The sequence below is a fragment of the Benincasa hispida genome, chromosome 8, assembly GCF_009727055.1.
Source record: "Benincasa hispida cultivar B227 chromosome 8, ASM972705v1, whole genome shotgun sequence".
Taxonomy (NCBI): Eukaryota; Viridiplantae; Streptophyta; class Magnoliopsida; order Cucurbitales; family Cucurbitaceae; genus Benincasa; species Benincasa hispida.
This window is the reverse complement of record NC_052356.1, coordinates 40,378,001-40,399,041: the sequence shown is the minus strand read 5'-3', so window position 1 is coordinate 40,399,041 and position 21,041 is coordinate 40,378,001. Positions and strand designations below refer to the sequence as shown.

The 21,041-nt window shown below is 32.5% G+C and overlaps 1 protein-coding gene and 1 long non-coding RNA gene across 2 annotated transcripts; one reads left to right on the top strand and one right to left on the bottom strand.

The window, feature by feature from the left end:
* Positions 1-185: 185 nt before the first annotated feature.
* LOC120083488 (dihydropyrimidine dehydrogenase (NADP(+)), chloroplastic) lies at positions 186-3,425 on the bottom strand. The gene is made up of 7 exons (XM_039039260.1): positions 2,952-3,425; positions 2,209-2,472; positions 1,953-2,123; positions 1,306-1,418; positions 1,018-1,204; positions 667-776; positions 186-570 (listed from the first exon to the last, which is right to left on the bottom strand). Exons 1-7 carry the CDS (start codon positions 3,222-3,224, stop codon positions 414-416), a joined length of 1,275 nt encoding a protein of 424 aa, XP_038895188.1. The 5' UTR covers positions 3,225-3,425; the 3' UTR covers positions 186-413.
* Positions 3,426-20,145: 16,720 nt separating this feature from the next.
* LOC120082872 lies at positions 20,146-20,532 on the top strand. The gene is made up of 3 exons (XR_005483325.1): positions 20,146-20,263; positions 20,364-20,405; positions 20,501-20,532. It is a non-coding gene; the product is annotated as an uncharacterized LOC120082872 (long non-coding RNA).
* Positions 20,533-21,041: the final 509 nt, after the last annotated feature.

Sequence of the window (21,041 nt, the reverse complement as noted above, 5' to 3'; positions counted from 1 at the left end):
CAAGCTTCTAAATTCCACTTTTTTTGTACTAAAAGAAGTTTATGTTCTCGATTAAGAAGGGAATTTTTCCCTTTTATGTTCTCGATTAAGAAGGGAATTTTTCCCCAGAAGACGTTATTTTACATTCATCTTTGTCCACGTAAAAATTCATAACTTTCTACCAAGGGCTTGAGATGAATTTGAAATAGGTGGATGAATCATTTCAGAATGAATTTTTACTATAATAAATTGCCGTTGTCCCTTCACGTATTCAATCTACACAAAGTTTATTATACGAAGTTGAACTGTTCTGTAATGATACATTTATTCGTCATCCTTTAAGAGGGAGGGAGAAAGAAACTCTATCCAGATACAAAGACACCATTTTTTGTTACTTCCAGTGACGAAGGCTTGATTGATATGTATTAGGACTTTCAGTTTGAAACCATACTCTCAGTTTCCTTAACAAAGCCATCGCCTGTCCAGTCTTTATCAGATTGCAGACCCTTCTTCACAGCTTTTCTCTGCTCGATTGCTTCTCGCTGCCTCCGAACCAGATCGGTGTGGGTCGTGAAATACGGAAGAGAAGCCCTGTTTCACTCGGAATTCATTAATGTGACCAATGTTCGAGGGACCGGAGTCGTAATGTATAAAGAACTACTATAGAGATTCAAACTCCAAACTTACCCTCTGAAATCTTCAATGGATGAGAAGTTGTGAAGTTTCATGAAGTCCTTAAGCTCAGCACAAAGTTTCTTTACAAGGCCATACCCATGCATCATCACTCCTGTACACACCTGAAGATGAATCCAATTTTGTCAAGACTAATACACGTTCGAGTTTGTTTAAATGAAATCATTGTTGTTCTGTGAGTCTTAGTTCTAAAACAGAAGATAAAATTAATGCCGAACTTTCAAACATGATAAATGAAAACAAGACAGATGAAATCAAATTAAGAATAAAAACATGGAAACCAATAGGGAATTACACTCATGCATATAATATAAAGAAAACATAGGCTACAATTTCTCGTCGTACCTGAACAGTGTTTGCTCCGAGTAGAATAAACTCAGCAGCATCTCCACCGGTTTCGACACCCCCAATGCCAGAAAGAGAGTAGTCTCCATCATTAAATTCTGCCTTCATCATTTTTGCAATGCTCAACACTTTGCCAAGAGCAATAGGATGAACTGCCTTGGAAGAATAGCCTCCTGGAGTTGAATACCTAACAACATATAGATTGAAGTACATCAAATTTTTAGCTGAACGGTAATTCAATACACAAGCATTCTACATTGAAGAGGTTGAAAGTTCGAATTAGCAAACCCCTCAACACAAGGCTCAGGACGTAAGGTCTTGAGATCGATTCCCATTACACTCATGATCGTGTTGATGGCCGCTATTCCCTCACATCCTGATTTCAGAGCCACCCTTGCAGGCTTTATAAAAGGAGAATTGCACGTTACATGAAAATTCAATTCAATTAATACCATACAAAAAGAGGAGCAAATTCATCAGTTGCATCAATACATGCAACCATAGAACAGATTTCATGTTCTTCATGCTTCTTTCAACATCTGAATTTGGTTCATATGCACAGTTATCCAAATTATTCCCAAAGCTACAGCCATAGAACAGATTTCATTATAATTATTCATAAATGTCGAATCTGATTCAAATATAAAGACTGCTTCCTCCAACATACAACTTATGTGCCAAAGTGAGAACAACTCAACTGACATCCGAGGTGTGTTAGTGACCATGAGTCCATGATTTGAATCCCCCCACCCCTCTCCTTATTGTACTAAAAAAAAAAGCATAAAAGTTATGTAGGTCCAAAGTTTGTTTAGGAGTTGTACCATATATATCATATTATTATCAACTATCATCATCAGCAAAAGAATTTGTCCCATAACAAGATAAACACAGTTCTAAGAATAATGTGATCTTCCAAATGTAGGAGGCAAAAATACCTGTGAAATGTCAGTGATATTGGGGGTCATTTTTGCCCAAACAGGGATTGTAGCTTTTGCATTAATCCATCCACAAACCTCTTCCAGAAGTGCACAATCTTGCCCAACTGCAGCACCCATTCTCCGTTCGGGCATGCCGTGAGGGCATGAGAAATTGATTTCAAATGCATCCTGACAAACGAAACGTAAATGTTGGATGAAATGAACCTGTTCTTGGTATTTAACACAGTAAAGAAGTCATAGACAGCAATCTTACAACTCCAGTTTGTTCGACTCGATCGATAAGTTCTTCCCAAGCAGCTTTATCATACTCCTCCATTATTGAAGCAATGAGAATCCTATCAGGATACTCCTCTTTTAATTGCTTTAACTCTTTCAACATAGTTTCAAGGGGCCTATCACTTATCAATTCAATGTTCTCCCATCCAATAATCTGCCCCTTTGCAGAGCCATTTGAATTTGCTCGAAGCCGGGCATATCTAGGAGTCACATTTATAACTTTTTCTGCATCTAGTGACACCTAACAAAGAAAAAGATACATGTAAAAACATGAAATGGAAATGTAAGCCAATGGACAGATAACAGAACCAGTAGCTTCCAGCCAAAGATTAATCTTCAAATCTCTTTGTCCAAACAGTTATCTTAAAATCTTCCAATTCCTTGCACTACTTAACTAACTCCTTTTCGAACCTTCAACATATTTTCTGAATTTCACTCTTTATATGTTGGATTTTCAAGATCTCCGTGAAAGCTAATAACAACAACAGATTAACATTAACAAACTAAATTAATCAAATCAGGGGTCAACAGATCACACTTACTAAGTACAGGAACAGAAAATGAAACGAACAAAAAGTAAGAAAATTCCCGAATTACATTTTCCAACTTCATCATATACAAATAATTTCCAAAATATAATGAATATTCCTTATAACCTCCTTAACTTTCCCATCTACTTTCTTAGTAACCAAACAGAATCAACAGAGCGAGAAAACTTACAGTTTTGGCAATCACAGCCCCCCAACCTTCATCAAATGCCCTCTTCATAACCGTATAGTTAGTTCCTGGCGGACCCGACCCGATCACAAACGGGTTAGGCATGTGCAACCCATTGACCGTCACACTGAGATCGGGCTCCGCCTGAGCCTCGCTGGCGGCAACCAATCTGAACCCAAGTCTACTTCGGCGAGTCAAATCCGTCCGAGACCGATTCAGTGCGAGGTTGGGAATTGGGTTTTTAGTTCTGAATTGGGTAAGATTGAAGGACGCCATGGATCAAGAAACTCGAGTTCTCTGCAACTGCAAATCCTGCAGTGGAACAGAAGAAGAAGAAGAAGAAGAAGAAGAAGAGAAAAGGTAATTGAATCTGAGGTGTAATATTCGATCAAGAGCGATGGGAAGGTGGGGTATGAAGAATCATCCTCGTCGACTTCCTTTTGGATTTACGAAAGTAGTGATCTGATTAATAATGCATTATTCTCTGACAAGTCTTCAATAACTAAAGGAAAAATAATAAGAATTGATTTAGAAAAAAAAAAAAAAAAATACTTTCTATATTTTAGGTCAGTTTACTCTTAAAATTTGAATATTGTTTTAGTTTTGTATTTACATTTTTGTCCTTCACTGAATACTCATGCTTCACCTTTAACGTTAATGTCTATTAAAGTAGTTAAAATAATCAAATGGATTATAATAAATTAGGTTTCACTATCTTTATTTTTTTTCTTCTTTCTCTATCCCTATCTCACAAATATATGTTTGAATCAATCTTTTATTCTATATTTGTATGAAACGATATTATTACATTCCAATTTCTTCTCTTATATTTTTGAAGAAAAGTTTTGAATTTGATCCAAAATTAATGGGTTGGTATGAGCTTATACATACATTTATGTACTATTCGAATAGGAAAAGAAATTGCGTAGAATGGCGAAAACAAAACTCCCAATTGAAAAAATAGTCATTTTATTAATTTTCTTATCTATGGCTAAAACATAATATAGAGGGTCCATCTCCCTTCATTTTTTCAATTTTGCTCTCACAATCCCAAGTTTGCTTCGATTACGTGTGGGGTATATCTCCTCACAAATTTATAATATCTCCTCCAAATTAGGTTTCATCAGGATTTGATTACTAATTATTTATTTTTAAATATTAGAGACGACTTAAAAATTAAAAAACAAATTTTTTTATTTTTCTTACATCCGTTGCTTCCATCATTTGCTGTCGTTGGCATCAACACATCTACAATTCAAATTTCTTATTAATTCCACCCAGTATATCAAACACTCCCTTAGTGTATTATTTGTATAAGTTTCCACCCATCTTCATCTTCTTTACTGATGTATAGTCTTTAGACCAAATTTTATGTGCAACATCTACCAAAAGGAAATAACAATTAGCGATATAGGACAATGTCCAATGGGGAAGTCGGCATGCGTAATTCTGGTATGTGTTCATCAATATATTGTTTTTTTTTTAATCATTTTCAAAAGCATGGAGTAGGATCAGTGATTTGAGTTTTGTAGGGTAAAGGAAAAGTTTAAAAATATCGAGTATTTTTGTTAAATGTTTGATTGTAGACAAATTGAAGGGTTCGACAAATTTGAGAGCCTGAAAGCTCTCCTAATCTCAACGAATATATGTAGACATCTTTGAAACCCTAGCCAAAAGAACTAATGATGGAAGAAAGGTGTCTTTCTCTATCTGTCTAGAAATAAAATGTGTTCCTGATAGGAGATTTTCATTGGAACATTGTAAATACTAGGTATTTGCATGTTTTTCTCAAATCTATTAAACTCCTCCTTACACTATTTTCTTGCTTTTTGTTATTCTAACCCTCGAGATTTTGATGAGTTGCAAATATCAAGTATTTGCATGCACTAAATATTTTTATCTTTTTTCATAGATTTTTAATGATTTTTAAATGTGAAAATACTAGGTATATACCTTTTTTTTTTCTTTCAAATCTATCAAAGTCTTCTTTACACTATTTATTTACCTTTTGTTATTCCAACATTTTAGATTTTCAATTTCTTACAAATACCATGCAATAAGTTATCCAATAAAAAATGTTTTTGTCCAATATATTATTTCTATAAAAAAAATGTTATTACAAAGTATTTATATGGCGATTGATTTTATTTTTGTTATATTTACAAGACTAAATCTACAAAATTTTAGTTGTTACAAAAATATGTGTGGCCCCATTTTAATTAGGTTACTTTACTCACACCAAATCTCCATAAGTAATTTTTTTCCAAAACATCATTTTTGGTTTGTTAAATTAGTATATTATCCTAAATTTAGAAATTTAGGAGATTGTTGGTTGGGTAGTTAAGATTATTAGATATTTTGTTTTTGATTTATTAGATTTGTTTAAAATACACCATAATTGTAGGGATTGGACAACAAGAGTGTATTTGTCCATTTTTAGATTCTAAAAAGTAGAAGATTAAGTTGTTTGGTCATTTTTTTCCAAACTAAAACCATTTTGGCCATTTAAATATTATTCTATTTTGGTCATTTGTCCAATTGATCCATTTGGGTGTGCAAAAATTGGACAAAGTCGATGAACCGAACTGGACCGAACCAAACCGACTAGTTCGACCCGATTTCTTCAAAAAATCTGGGACTATGGTTCACTAAGAGAACCGACTAATTCAATTTGGTTTCTGGTTCAAGAGTTATAAAAATCCTTTAGAACTGAACCAAACCGACTTTTATTATATTTATATGTATTTTTCTGATTGTATGAATCAGCCCAATCCATTGATTCCTTTTACTTTGAAAAGCCCATAAGCCCTTAGTTTAGTTCTAAAAAGTAAATAAACATAAAAAAAAAAATTAAAAAAAAACCCAAAACTAAAGAAGCAGTTGCACGCCCGCTTCACTTTCTCTAGTCTCACGTCACCTTGCCATCTCTATTATCCTCTCTTGATCAATATCTTCATTCCTCACCTCTATTCTATCTTCTCTTCTGGTAGTTTTCATCTTCAAGCTCGATGTTGCCTCTCTTCGCCTTTCATGGTCTCCACAGCTAGTCTTCATCTTCAGCTTCTCTTCAAGTCTTTATCTTCAAGTCTCTGGGTCGGCCTTCATCTTCGACGTACGCATATGCACGTGTCTTCATCTTCAGCTTCTCTTTAGCCTCTCTGCAAGTCTTCATCTTCAAACTCTATTTCATTTTTGCCACCACTTCGAGATGAGTAAATAAACAATTTTGTTCTCCAAGGTTTTATTATTTTTCTTTACTGTAGCCAGAGGAGGGAGCATTTCTTTTTTAAAATAAAAAGAAAAAGAAAATCGCTAATAACCAAACCGAACCAACTTGAACCGAAGTAGGCTGGTTCGGTTACAAATCGAAATCACGGAATATCGATTTTTCACAATTTTCCCTCTTATAAACCGAGCACCTCGGTTTGGTCATTGGTTTTGTCCAAAACTGGATTGAACTGAACCGTGCTCGCCTGGTTAGAGCGGATTTCGTTGCCCAAATCCAGACCAAATAAGTAACTGTATCCATGACAACAAACTACTAGTCTTAGTGGCAAGACCGAATCGAACACAGGGAACGCTAGAATTTCTTAATTAAAGTGTTTTCCGTTCACAGTAACCAAAGGGGAGTTTTGTGAAAGTTATTTTGTTGTAAAATAAATTAAATTGCATAAAATGAAATGAAATGCGCAAATTCGGAAAGCCTAGCTTAGGTTTTGACGAAATTCATCTATTTCTATATATTCGTTCACAGAATTCTCATTACTAGAGACATGCAATTAATTTTACTTAATTGAATTAATTGGAACAACCAATTAATCCGACTTAATCAACTAATTAGACCAATTTAAATCGATGAACAACATGCAAATTTAAATTGATCTAATTACATTAAGATCTAGAGCAAAGCAAGGTTGAACATTCAACAAGGAACATCCTTAATTAAACATTCGGTTGATTTGATGCTAGCTTGGTTAGAACAATGTCCATCTAGGTGATTTGCAAGCTACCCTAACCTATTGCCTGTAATGGATTGACAAAAGACTGTCAATATCCAATGCTAATAAAAAAGCAATAATTATAACATTCCCAAGTGTTCAATGAAATAATCATAAGCATTCAAAACATAATCGAATTTGAAATTACAAAAAAGACTAGACTGAAATCTCACAAACAATCAAATAGGTGAAAAATCCTAAACACTCAAGCTAGATCAAGTACCTTAGCCCATAATAGTCATGGAAAATTCCAAGGTATTGTCTTAATACATTCCCAAACTGAAAATAGAAGAAAAAAGAAGAGAATTTGAGGTAGAAATTGGTTGGAATTGACAGAAGTCGAGACTCTTTTGACCTAGGCGACTGAACAACAATTTATAGTTGTAGTCACAGCGTTGAAACGCTCTCATCAAAGCGCTGCGTGTTTGAAGTTCGCAACGTCGCAACGTTGTCCTGCATTTTCAGCTACTGCCTTTAAGCATAAGGCAAGCGTAGGGCAAGCAAGCATTGTGACGCTGCCCTACATCCGCGTGTTTTGCCTTCTAGCGTGGGAATAGGGTTGCGACACTATGACACAGGGATATTTTGGTCATTTTTCCTTCTTTGAAGCTCGGATGGTCAAATTACCTCCAATCTGCTTCAAATTAATCTTGTTTAACTCCAAATGCTTGATTCTATCTTTTGTTAGCTCGATATCAAAAAAATAGCAAAATAAACACATAAAATTCTAGGACAATCCCAAATTAAGCGGATCCAAATAGCACATTTTCAATGCTATCAAACACCTCAATTTTAATTCTTGATCATCCTCAAGCAAGGTAGAATAAAATACGCAGTCACACAAATGATATGCTCACTCACATTTCATGGTTCGTTACTTAAGTCTCAACAATCAATTAGGATAATATTTGCAATCAAGAATGAAATTCAATTACAATCAATCAATGAAGTGCATTTTTCAAAAAATGATTCTAAATATATTCATGAATGATCAATCCTAAAGTCTTACTAGTTAAGCTTGCACAACTCGAAAAGGTCTTGTATGATTCTCGATCTGTTTTCCCCTACTCTGGCTTGATTATCAACTTTAGACATACTAAACTTGCAAAAAAGAGGGCAACAATAAGACAAAGATGCCTAACTCACGCACATAAAACGTATAGGGCATTTGTTTTATCTAGAGGACTAGTTTTCACACTCAATCACAAGGAACCTAACTACTCTTGTCTCACGGGGTTCTAACTTGACACAACGGAGATAGCTCTTTTCACCTCTATCCATGCACACACACTTTTTTTTATTTGCAAGCTAGCAATAATTATTTTTTTTTAAACTTTAAATTGCCCTTTTTTATAGTAACTATTTTTTTTAATCATATACTAGGCCCTTTTTATCTCTTTGTCTAGTTTTGCTCTAAAACAAGTAAGGTTACTCTAAACCCAAAGGTAGGTCTTTCGAAGTGATAACAGAAATCTAAACCAAATAATACAATTCTAGATATGCAAGACCTAAGTTCGTAAGAACAATGACTTAAAAATGCATGAGAGATAAGTTTTTTTTTTAAATTGGGTCAAAAGTATGATCATGTTCTTCAAACATTATCTTATACAAATTTAATCACAGAGAGTGTGTCACAGACAAGCCATCATAACAAACCATGCAAAAGAGCGAGCAAAACATTTCAAGTACACAAGAAAAATAGCCCGAGATCAGATGCTTCAAAGCTCCAGCCCGAACACAGATGTACCTCATCTCCAACTTAAGATCTAACATTGTCCCCAATGTGATAAGAATAGAAAATAAGAGACAAAAGTAAAAATGGAAACAGAAGACCTTCCTAAAATTTAGCACACTGGATAGCGACTCATCAAAAAACATAATTTTCTCCATTTTCTCAAGGACGATTGAAACCTAAAGATCAAGAAAAATAGGAAGAATTAGGCTCAAGAAAAATAAAAATAAACAGGAAAGAAACATAAACTAAGAAAGCAATAAAAAGATAAATCACGGCTGCCTCCAAGTAACACAATTTTTTAAGGTTGGTATGCTCGATCCAACTTGGCTTCATCAACCAAAACCATCACGAACCACCAAGTCTCCATCTCCCATCCCCAACTTTAAAGGTTGGTCACTATCTTGAAAAACATGAGTACTATAACACATAGAATTAATAGGGGAAGAAGAATCAATCATTCAAATTTTTTCTATTTTACCTCCCTGTTCAATGTGTAGAGACCTATTGTCCACATCGATGACAGCCTTAGCTGTCTTACGAAAGGATCTCCCTAGCAAAATAGATAAATTAGAGGGAGGGGAAGAAGCATTCACATCCAAAACATAAAGATTAGTAGGAAACATTAGACCATTAACTCTAACCAGCATGTCTTTCACAAATCTTAATGGCCTAACAATAGAGCAGTCAGCTAATTTCACTAAAATATTAAGCGAGTGCAGGATATGAGATTAAAATTCAAAAAAGACATGAGCAGGTATAATATTAATAGCGGACCCTAAATCTAGCATGGCATACTTGAATTTCCTATCGCCTATCTGACAAGGAACAGAAAACATACCTGGATCTTCTTGCTTAATAGGTAAGTTACTTGTGATAAACACCTTCTATTTGACCATCTCTTCTTTTTCCTTTTCCTTCTTCTCAAGAACTTCAACTTTGCTCGCCTTAGAAATCTCAACCCAAACCTTTTTTCCCTTTGTAATAAGGCTTTTGCCACAAGAAGACTGTAATGATTCCACCTCCTCCTTGGGTGGTCCTCCCTGAGCAACAGTCAACCTACTAGGAAAAGGAACACGAGGGATATTAGCTTTAAAATTTTAAGGTGGATCAAATCTTATTCCTCGTTTCTTGGATGGGTTGGCAATCTTCTCATTGACATTCTCAGCACCAACTTCACTTACTACCTCCATTGAATCGTCAACAGGCACATCAGGGCTCTCCATACATTTCACAACAGAGATTGCACTAACATTATGCACATTGGGAACTGGTTGGGAAGGAAGCTTCCCATACTGGGTGTCCAACCTGCTGACTACATCGGCCACTGAGAGATCTAAGTAGCCACACTACTCTGTGAGAAGTAGTAATCTGCTAGAACTTCTCCTGGTTCTGCTGAATCTTCATGGTAGACTCTGTCAAGCTTTTCACCATATCCTCTAAAGGCATACTCGAACTACTCTGCCCCTAGTGTCATTGGTTGTCCTAACGATTGTTGTTGTAAATCTAACCCCTTGCTAATTTCCAATATAATTACCTTAGCAACATGCTCTTGAGATTGCGACCTTGCAAAGCAAACCTATTTCACAAGAGTAGAAAGTTCAACAATTTCAACTCTAAGGTCATTCACCTCTTACAAATATGGTTGATTGAGATACATGATCTCTAATCTCAAACTGCTGGCTATTCTTAACTATTGTGGAAATCAACTCTATAACTTAAGAAGGGATTTTTTTCACAAATGCTCCACCTACAATTGCATCGATGTTACTCTTGTCTTACTGCAGTAAACACTCATAAAAGTAGTGAATCAGGAGGTGATATGGGATCTAGTGATTGAGGAAGCCAATACATAGGCACTTGAACCTCGCCCAATACTCCTATAAAAACTCCCTATGCCTCTGTAGGGCACTGTAAATCTCTTTTTATATTCTGACAGCTCGAAATGCTGGGAAAAATTTGTTCAAAAACCTCATATTCATCTCTGTCCATGTGGTGATGCATCCCAATGGCAGATAGTACAACCAGTCCTTTGCTTCATCCTTCAGAAAGAATGGAAAGGCTCGAAGGTTGAACTGCTCTTCAATTACACCATGAGGGCGCATTCCACTACACATGATGTGGAAGTCCTTCAAGTGCTTGTGTGGATCCTCACCTTCACGTCCAAAAAAAGAAGGTAGTAAGTGAATGAGACCAGTTTTTAATTTAAAATTACACGTTGTCTCATGATAAGTGATGTAGAGGGGTTGCTGAGTAAGATCGGGAGCTGAAAGCTTCTTCAGAGTGAGCACTTCAGGCTATGCCATCGTTTCTTGCTCAAACTCCTCTTCAGAATACTCTTCTTCAACTATGCCTTCAGCGCGGATTTTCTCCTCTAAAGTTCTTCATTCTCTAGCTTCTCTTCTTCTTCTCCTTTCCTCTCTACCAAGCTCTGCAAAATACAACAAAAATTTCTTATCCACCATAACAAATTGCTAGTCTTGCTGGCAAGACCAAGTCGAACACAAAGAGCACTAGAATTTCTTAATTAAAGTGTTTTCAGTCCACGGTAACCAAAGGGGGGTTTTGTGAAAGTTGTTTTGTTGTAAAAGAAATTAAATTGCATAAATTGAAACAAAATGTGGAAATTCTGTTTGAGAAAGCCTAGTTTGGGTTTTGATGGAATTCATCTATTCAATATATTCGATAATAGAATTCTCGTTTAGAGACATACAATTAATTTTACCTAACCGAATTAATTGAAACAGTCAGTTAACCTGACCAAATCAACTAATTAGACCAATTTAAATCGATGAGCAGCATGCAAATTCAAATTGACCTAATTGCATTAAGATCTAAGGCAAAGTTAGGTTAAACATTCGACAAAGAAGTGTTCTATGATGGACAAGGATGACAAAAGAGGAGTTCTTCAGACCAAACATCTCACAAAATTTCCTTTCCACACAATATTACACACACTCTCTCTCAAAAAGATTTTCACATAACCATTCTTCTATCAAAATCGTTCTTCTCTCTTCTAAAGTAGAGATTTCACCATCTTGATTCTTGTCAGAGAATACCAAGGAAGGCCCGGTGGTGATGTCCTAATGGAGTTTGTGAAGAGAAATTCGAGAATAATATTCGTGGTACAAAATATTTATGACATCGAGAGGAAAGCATTGAAGACGATCTTCAAGAGTTAGTCTTCTTCCTCTTTCCCTTGTAAAGCACACTTTTAAATTTATGTTTATCATATATATTGTATGTTTTCTCTGTTTTCACTATTTTCAAAATGAATTTCGAAAGCACACGCGTTCACACGCTTCCACTGAGGAATTTGATTCTTTCACTTGCAACATTTGTAACAATTACAAAGTGGTTCGTATCCATAGTGTCATCAGGGTAAGACACCCTACCTTAATCCATATACTATGGACCCTTTAGATTATTACTTGAAACATGAAACATGATCCAACTGTCTGTTCACTACATACAATTCAAGTCTCATGAAATAACCTTGGATTTTTCATGTAAAAAACTAACTATTGCATATAAAATAATTAAATATTATATCAAATAACTAATTAACTATGAGGTTTTAGGACACTATAGCATTGTCGTGTGAAAAGCGCTTGAAAAGTGCTTTATTTTCTTCTAATTTAGGATTTATTTTATTGCTAATTTGTGTGATTTAGTGATTTAAATTGAATGAATTTTAGGAACCGAGTCACAAGAACAAGTTGTGAATAATTTTGGCATAAAATGGTGCAAAGTCCCTTAAAGAAGAACTCTAGGGTCAATTGTACAAAAAGAAGAAGAAAAGAGGAAAAAAAATCAAGAGAGGAGAATGTTGCAACTATCACACCCCTCCTCAGAGTTCGAAACAACGATTCCATCACAATTTGAATCGCCCAAATCGGAGCTCAAACGAAGAAGATATAGGTGAAACAAGCTTAACAGAAAAATTCCGAGCTGATGACGTGACATATTTTTTTAATCAAAGTGGACCAATTGCAAGGTGCCACTTAGAGCATGGGAAGAATGACACATGGTGGCCTTTTGATTTTTGGATTTATTTTAAAATGAACATGAATTTAAAAAGAAAAAGAATTTAAAAAAAAATGAATTATTATTATCTTATATTTGTGTATAACAGCTTGTTTTGGACACATGGTGGGCATTTGTTTTTTAATAGTTTTTAAAAGAAATGATTTTAAAAGATATATATTGTTATATTATTATTATTATTATTATTATTATTATTATTATTATTATTATTATTATTATTATTATTATTATTTATGTTTCTAATGGCTATTTGAGTTTAAATCTCCACCATTCAATTTGCTTTTACCAACATCTAATGGTTCAAATTGAATGTGATTTTTACCAACTTTTCTCTCTTTTTAAATACTTCATCTTCTCCAAATTTTAACAACAAATTTACACTACTTTTTCAATCATCCATAACTCAAAGCCACCATTGTTATTCTCTCTCTAAGTTCCAATTTTCTTCTTTTCATCTTCTTCTTGAGAGAGTTATTTTATGTCGTGAGGATTGATTAGTGAGCTAAAATTTGTAAATCCACTCTTATAGAGAGTTTGTCAAGTGTGCTCTTTATTTCTCCAAAATATTGTAAGGGTTGCTCTTGATCCTGGAAAAAGAGTCATTGTAACGATTTGATCCTCAACCGTGGAAAGGATCGAATTTGTTCTTACTCCCGGAAAAAGAACATTGTAGCAATTTGACTCTAAGCCGTGGAAATACTTAAGTTCGTAGTGACATACCAAAGAGGAGCTTGAAAAGTAGATGTAGGCCGTTTGTGCCGAACTACTACGAAATCACTGTATTCATTTTTCTATCCTTCCCCTATTTAATTTTGTAATTAATTTATCATTATTTTTTATTTTCATGAAATTAATTGCTATAATTTATCCTTGAAATTAATTGCTCACATTTGTCTATTTAGGTTTGGTTGAATTTGTCTTTGCACATTTGTTTTACCAATCTTATTATTAACATTAAATAGGGTATTTAAAGTGTGAATTTTAATTTCTTAGTTTCTTTGGATTGAATTATTTTGTATGAAATTATTGTTTAAATTATTTGATAGCCAAAAATATATTGATTTACTTAATTGGGCCCACACCAGAGAAAAAGTTTTAATTAGTTTTATTAAACCCTATTCACCCCTCTCTAGATTCAATCCTAGGTTGGTTAGAGATTTGCAAGCTACCCTAACCTATTGCATATCCAATGCTAAAAAAGCAATAATTATAACATTCTCAAGTGTCCAATGAAATAATCATAAGCATTCAAAACAAAATCGAATTTAAAATTACAAAAAAACACTAGTTTGAAATTTAAAAAACAATCAAATAGGTAAAAAAAAAAAAAAGTCCTAAACACCCAAACTTGATCGATTACCTTATCCCATAATATTCATGAAAAAATTCCAATATATTTTCGTAATACATTCCCAAATTGAAAATAGAAGAAAAGAAAAGAGAATTTGAGATAGAAATCGGTTGGAATTGACAGAAATCGAGATGCTTTTGACCTAGGTGACTGGATAACAATTTATAGTTATAGCCAAAGTATTGTAACACTATCATCGAAGCGTTGCATGTCTGAAGTTCGCAGCATTGTGATATTGCCTTACATTTTTAGCTACTGCCTTTGAGCATAATGGATTAATAAAAAAATTATATATCACATATCCAACGCTAATAAAAAAGCAATAATTATAACATCCTCAAGCGTCCAATAAAATAATCCTAAGCATTCAAAAGAAAATCAAATTCAAAATTACAAAAACCACTAGTTTGAAATTTCACAAACAATCAAATAGGTAAACAAATCCTAAACACCTAAACTATATCGATTACTTTAGCCCATAATGTTCACGAAAAAATTCCAATATATTGTCTTGATACATTCCCAAACTGAAAATGGAAGAAAAGAAAAGAGAAATTGTGATAGAAATCAGTTAGAATTGACAGAAATCGACACTCTTTTGACCTAAGTGGTTGGACAACAATTTATAGTTATAGCCACAGTATTGCAACACTCTCATCAAAGCGTCGCATGTTTGAAGTTCGCAACATTGCGACACTCCCCTACATTATCGGCTACTGCCTCTGAGCATAAGGCAAGCATCGTGACATTGCCCTGCATTCACGTGTTCTTCCTTCTAATGTATCAATAGGGTTGCGATGCTGCAACACAGTGGCATTTTGGTCATTTTTCCAATTTTGAAGTCCGGATGCTCCAATTATCTCCAAGTTGCTTCAAATTAACCTCATTTAACTTCAAATGCTTGATTCTATCTCTGGATTGCTTGATACCTACAAAATAACAAAATAGACACATAAAATCCTAGAATAATCCCGAATTAAGCGGATCTAGATAGTATATTTTCAGTGCTATCAACACTCCTACAACCCAATACATTTTATGAAAAATTCTGGCTCTCGGGCTTTGGTGGGTCTCCGAATTACTACTCTTAACTATCCCTTGACTCACCTGTTTCCAGCCCATGCAGCTAAGAAGAATTCGGCCGGCCCAATTCCACATAGCCATGTTTCATTTGGTTATTTGTGGCCCCCGTTAGGCCCAACGTAATAATATCTTTTTTTAAAGTGGGCTGGCCACATTAGCCTATTAGAGAGTTAAAACGATAGTTTTTTTTTTTTTTTCTTTCTTTCAGAAAATTAATATCCTGGTATAATTGGAATTATATCGAATTTTAAAATAAAGGAGATATTTTTCGTAATAAAAATAAAAACATCATTATTATAATAAACAGTGATAATAATAGAGAAGTTGTGTTAGGCAAGTCTTTTTGAGCCAAAATTTGAATGTACCCCAAAAAATAATAATAATAATAAAAACGTCATGTCGTATCGTGTGTGAGTCGTTGACGTAAAAAGGTAAAACGACAGCCCAATGACCCGTTTTGGACAGATGGCCCATCTCCCTCCACTTCACACCTATCTTTTTCAATTCATTTCTATATTGCTTCCTTGCATAATACTTCCACGTTTGTATCTCTTTCTGGTAATGTGAATTCCATTTTTTGTTTATATTATTCTATTTTATTGTGGTCTAAAAAAAACAATATTTTGATCTATAAATTTTTAACTTTTTACTACAAATTCTAAACTCATTTTTCTTAAAAAGGTATTGGATCGCTAAAAAGAGAATGACTTCACAACCCAAAATCAATATACTAACAAAATACAACAAAAACAAAAGAACAAATAATGAATAAAAAATCAAAGATGAAGAAATCAAGCATTCACGGCTCAAGGAAAAAGATGTCATGGAGGAGAGGCCGTTTGGGTCCAATAAAGGAATCCCTAAGCTACATAAAACAATAAATAAGAACCTCAAACCAAACATCCAGACTAATCATCTGGGGAAGACTCAATGCATCCCCATAAATATGTCTATTACGCTCATGCTAAACATGATAAATAATAGTACACCAAACAACTGGCCTTGCGTCTTAATTGATTACTTATGCTAAAGTGACAAATCCAATTGAGCTCCATATCCCAATGCAAGATTCTATGATGACGCCTTCCACACAAAAACATGCCCCCCAGACATCCTTACTAAAAAGGATATTTAAAAAGAATATAAATGATATCTCGACTCAACTCCACCTATACAAAGGACATAGTCACTCGATATATCAGAGCACTATCTATAGATATGATTACAAACAACAAACCATAAAATAAATGAATGTTTGGTAATATTACCTCCAAATCAAATAAGGCTCACCAAAAGCACCACAAGATGCCTAGAACGTAAGGACTCTCAAGCACTAATGATCTAAATACATCATAACAACAATGAAGCCAGGTTACATTATTTTCTCGACTAACCTCAACCACCATCAAATGTAACTATGAGGAGAGATTAACCAACTCTCTAGAATTAGAACATAATTTATGTCCTTGGTTATTAATATTGGTTTATTATCTAAAATTCGTGCATTCAAAAAATCTATCCATATCAATATATTAATGCACTTTTAATAGTTGATATATTGAAATTTGAACTTTTGATTTTTAAGTAAAGAAATACGTACTCACTCCAACTATTAATACACATAACTAAATTATATGTCACAGAAACTAAAATCTTCTTCTTTTACCATTTATTTTTTTAAAATTCCATTTATACACTTTTTGACCATGCCTTCAAAATACATGTGAAGTTTAAAAACTAAAAAAGGTAAAAATTAAAAAAATTAAAAAAATTAAAAAAAAAATTAAAAAAAAAATACTTGTGAAAGCTTGTTTTTATTTCCTAAATTTGGCTACTTTTTATCAAAATTTTAAAAAATAAGTCACATTTTAAAAATAAAGGTCTCATTTGGTAACCATTTCATTTTTTTGTTTTTGAAAATTAAGTCTATTTCTTACCTATTTCTTACAATGATTTAATTCCTAGCCAAATTTCAAAAATAAAAACAAGATTTTAAAAGCTACTTTTTTTCCTTTTTAAAATTCAACTTGATGTTTTTAAACTATTGATGAAAGATAGATAACAAAACAAAAAATTGGAGGTGGAAAAAGTTTCTATAGACTTAATTTTCAAAAAAAAAAAAATCAATAATTAAGCCTCATTTGTTAACCATTTCGTTTTTTATTTTTATTTTTAAAAATTAAGCTTATTTCTTTTTCATTTCTTATCATGAGTTGGCATCTTTTCTAAATAAAATAGTTGAATTCTTAGCAAATTTTTAAAAACAAAAACAAAATTCCAAAAGTTACTTTTTTTTTTTAGTTTTCAAAATTTGGCTTGATCTTTTAAATCACTAGTAAAAGGTAGATAACAAATAAATAAATTTGGGACTGGGAGTAGGGTCTATAGACTTAATTTTTAAAAATAAAAAAAATAAAATAGTTACTAAACAGGATCAAAATGATTACCAAACGAAACCTAAGAAACTATTTTTATTTTTAAAATTTGACTTAGTATTAATCATCTCATTTAGCAACGGCTAATTTATTAGCTTGATAATCTAAACATTTTAGATGAATATTTTAAATGATAGGAAATAAAAATGAGAAGCTTGTGCTAACGGAATTATTTAATTAAGGTACAAATCGACAATATAGTTGAAAAGGAAAGAAAATAAATTATTAAAAAAGAAAAAAGTTGGCTGTCTAAATCACTTGATATTAATAAAAATTAAATTTTTATCCAAATTCCCAAGTGGCATCGAGGAGTTGATTGAGGTTCATGAACCCTTCACATCAGGATGTAGATATTAAATTAAATATTATTTTTGTTTTTATTATTTTAAAATTCATTAGATAAAATCGTTTTCTTTTTTACTTTCCAATTTCCCTTTTCAGCCTCCAAGACAGCGAAGCTTTTCGGAACCATCCTTTTGATTTTTCTTAATTAAAACTTTATCCTCTGTAATCCGCTCACACCCAAAATAAATTTAAATTTCCCAACCCAACACCATCTTCCACGTCACTCAGGAAAAAGTATTTTTTCCCTTAAATTTTGAATCTAGTTCGTATATTTCAATATTATATATACTTTGAATTTAGTTTCAGTTTAGTCTCTAGATTTCAAAATATTACAATTTTACTTTTGAAATTTGAATTTTACTTCAATTTGATTCCTATATTTCAAGATTTACACTTTTAATTTTGATTATTCACTAAAACCCATTTTCCGTCTTTAGTATTAGTTTATGTTAATAAATTAAAAATAATTGACAGAATTGTAATTAATTAAATTTTACTTTTTTTTTATCACTTTTAAAATCAAATTAAAAAAAAATCACTTCATAATTATTTTTAATTAATTACTATAGATTGCCAGTAATGATTGAATGAGTATTTATGAAAAACTGAGGTTGAAAATTTAAAACCTTGAAACCTATGGACCAAATCAAAATAAAACTTAAAACTCAAAACTTAAGGACGAAATGTATGAGATTTGAAAAACGTAGGGACCGAATAGAAACTACACCCAAAATCTAAGAACAAAAAATGTATTTTTTTTTCCAATTTTCTTTTGGATAATCAAACCATTGATTTTGAGATTGATAGTAAAAATATTATGCTTTAATTATACTCATTTTGACTTATAAATTTAACTATTCATGGTGATTCTACTGGTTATTTGTAAATTTAAGATATGGATTACTTATGAATCCTATATTTTCCAGTACATTTATTGAACATCTATGTATGAACTATTAAATTTTGTATATATACATATATCTTTTAACAAGTAGTATCAAAAGAGAACTAGTGTTCATCAGGATATCGTTTAATGGGTAATATCACTATTGTTGATCCAAAAGGTTTATGGAAGTGAGAAAAAGTAGATTAGTACCAACCAACACATAACATAGCGGATAGTACAAAACTATAATCGATTTCAAAAGTTGATGGTTCTATTCTACATTCTTCAAACTTTAACCGTTAAAATTGAGAAGACATTGGTATTCATTGAATTTAACCACCTTTTAGGTAGTAAGTTTATACTCGATCTAAAATATTAAAGAAGGAGATTAAAGTTCTCGAAAACTACTCGAAGCTTTTTTAAAAAAAGTAAAAAGAGTTTTATTTTTTCCATTCAAAATAAAAGTAATTGGACCTTTAAGAAAATTAACTCAGAGTTATTGAATACCTCTCAATAGCTTATTTAAGACATATTAGAGTTTTATGAGCTATTTATTGATAATTCAAATAATTGTCTATTCTAAAACTAACAATATAATTGTTCGCTAAAATTGGATAAACTAAACATGTAAGAGACCCATATATTTATGCAACATATACAAATACACATGATGTAAGCATAGAAAATAGTGACTCGATATAAATATTTAAATTTCAAAATGTTTAGATATTAATTTGATGGTGTAAAAATATCAAATAGAAGACAATTGATTTTATATTATATGAGATGAACAATCATAGAATTCTATATAAGTTTTGGCAGCTACTTTTTAAGTTAAAAGATTATTTTTTTAAGGAAATGATTAAAGGGAAGTAAAAGAAGAAGAAAAAAAGAGGGATTGAACTTTTTGTTAAGAGCACATGGAAAATGTGAGACTAATTGCAAAATTTCCAAAAATGTTTGGCTAAAAGAAAACCAATTGGATGATTTTCCGGCTGGCTGCCATATCATTTTTAAAATAACACCCATCAATGCAACGGAATCTTCCTTTCTTAGCACTACTTCAAAATTATGAGAATTTCCCTTTATATTAATTCTCAAGTGCCTTTTTTTTTTCTTTTCTTTAAGTTAATTCCTTGAATCTAGGTATATTTTAATTTTGGGACTATGAAAGATCTATCTTCTCTTTTGAGTAATGAATCTCTTCGTGTATATATATACAGTATAAGTCTTCAATAATATATTTTTTATTTAACTTAAAAACTTTCATATTAACGAAGATTGGTTAAAGGGAATTGTTGAAAATGGTCCAAGACAAGACCTACGGATGAGCCTAAGCCCACAAGGGCATCCCAAGAGTTTGTGTGTCCCGAAATGAAAAGTCAAAACTTCGAGTGTTGGGTTAGCCTAGCTAACCTTGCCCTATATCACCAAAGAGGTAATATTCGAGTTGTACTTACTAGCTGAAAACTTGCAATCCCAAGGACTATACCTACGTTGAAGCTGCTAATATTGTACATGTCCCAAATGAATGTCAGGTAATGGACTCAATATATGGTCTAATTCCTCCACCTTAAGGGGTAAGCAATATTTTGAGTGTCTAATTAAGCTAAACATTTATTGTACTAACTTAGGTATTGACACATTCCAAAACCAAAATTAACTTCGTTTGTAGGTTAACGACTTGAACGAGATCTCCACGCCAACAATCACACTATGATCAAACATCATTCTCGAACAAAATATCAAATGGTATATTTTTAAATTGTTGTTCATGTTATTAATTATATAAATATTATAATAATTCAATCTAAGCATAATTTAGTAGATAAAGTACAAATTACCATTTAAAAGATGGGTGGTTCAATCTTTACTCATATGATTGTTGAATTTGAAAAAAAAAAAAAAAATCTTTAAGCTCCAACATAATTTACGTCAAGATATATGCATTAATTTGTCACAGTGGTTAGAAATTTTAGCTCAACTAATTAATCTGGTTAACATCCTTATCTAATATCTTCTTACGATATAAATTGTTCAGTAACTAGATATAATATGTTTATATTCCTAAATTTCCCATACTTTGCCATTAAAAAAAATTATAAACTAAATCTGTCATTTAACGAAAATTACATTATACACAGTGATCTAATTCAACTAATCCTCAACTGGCAATATAAGATGAGTAGAAGAATTGTTTTATTCAACAATGTTAG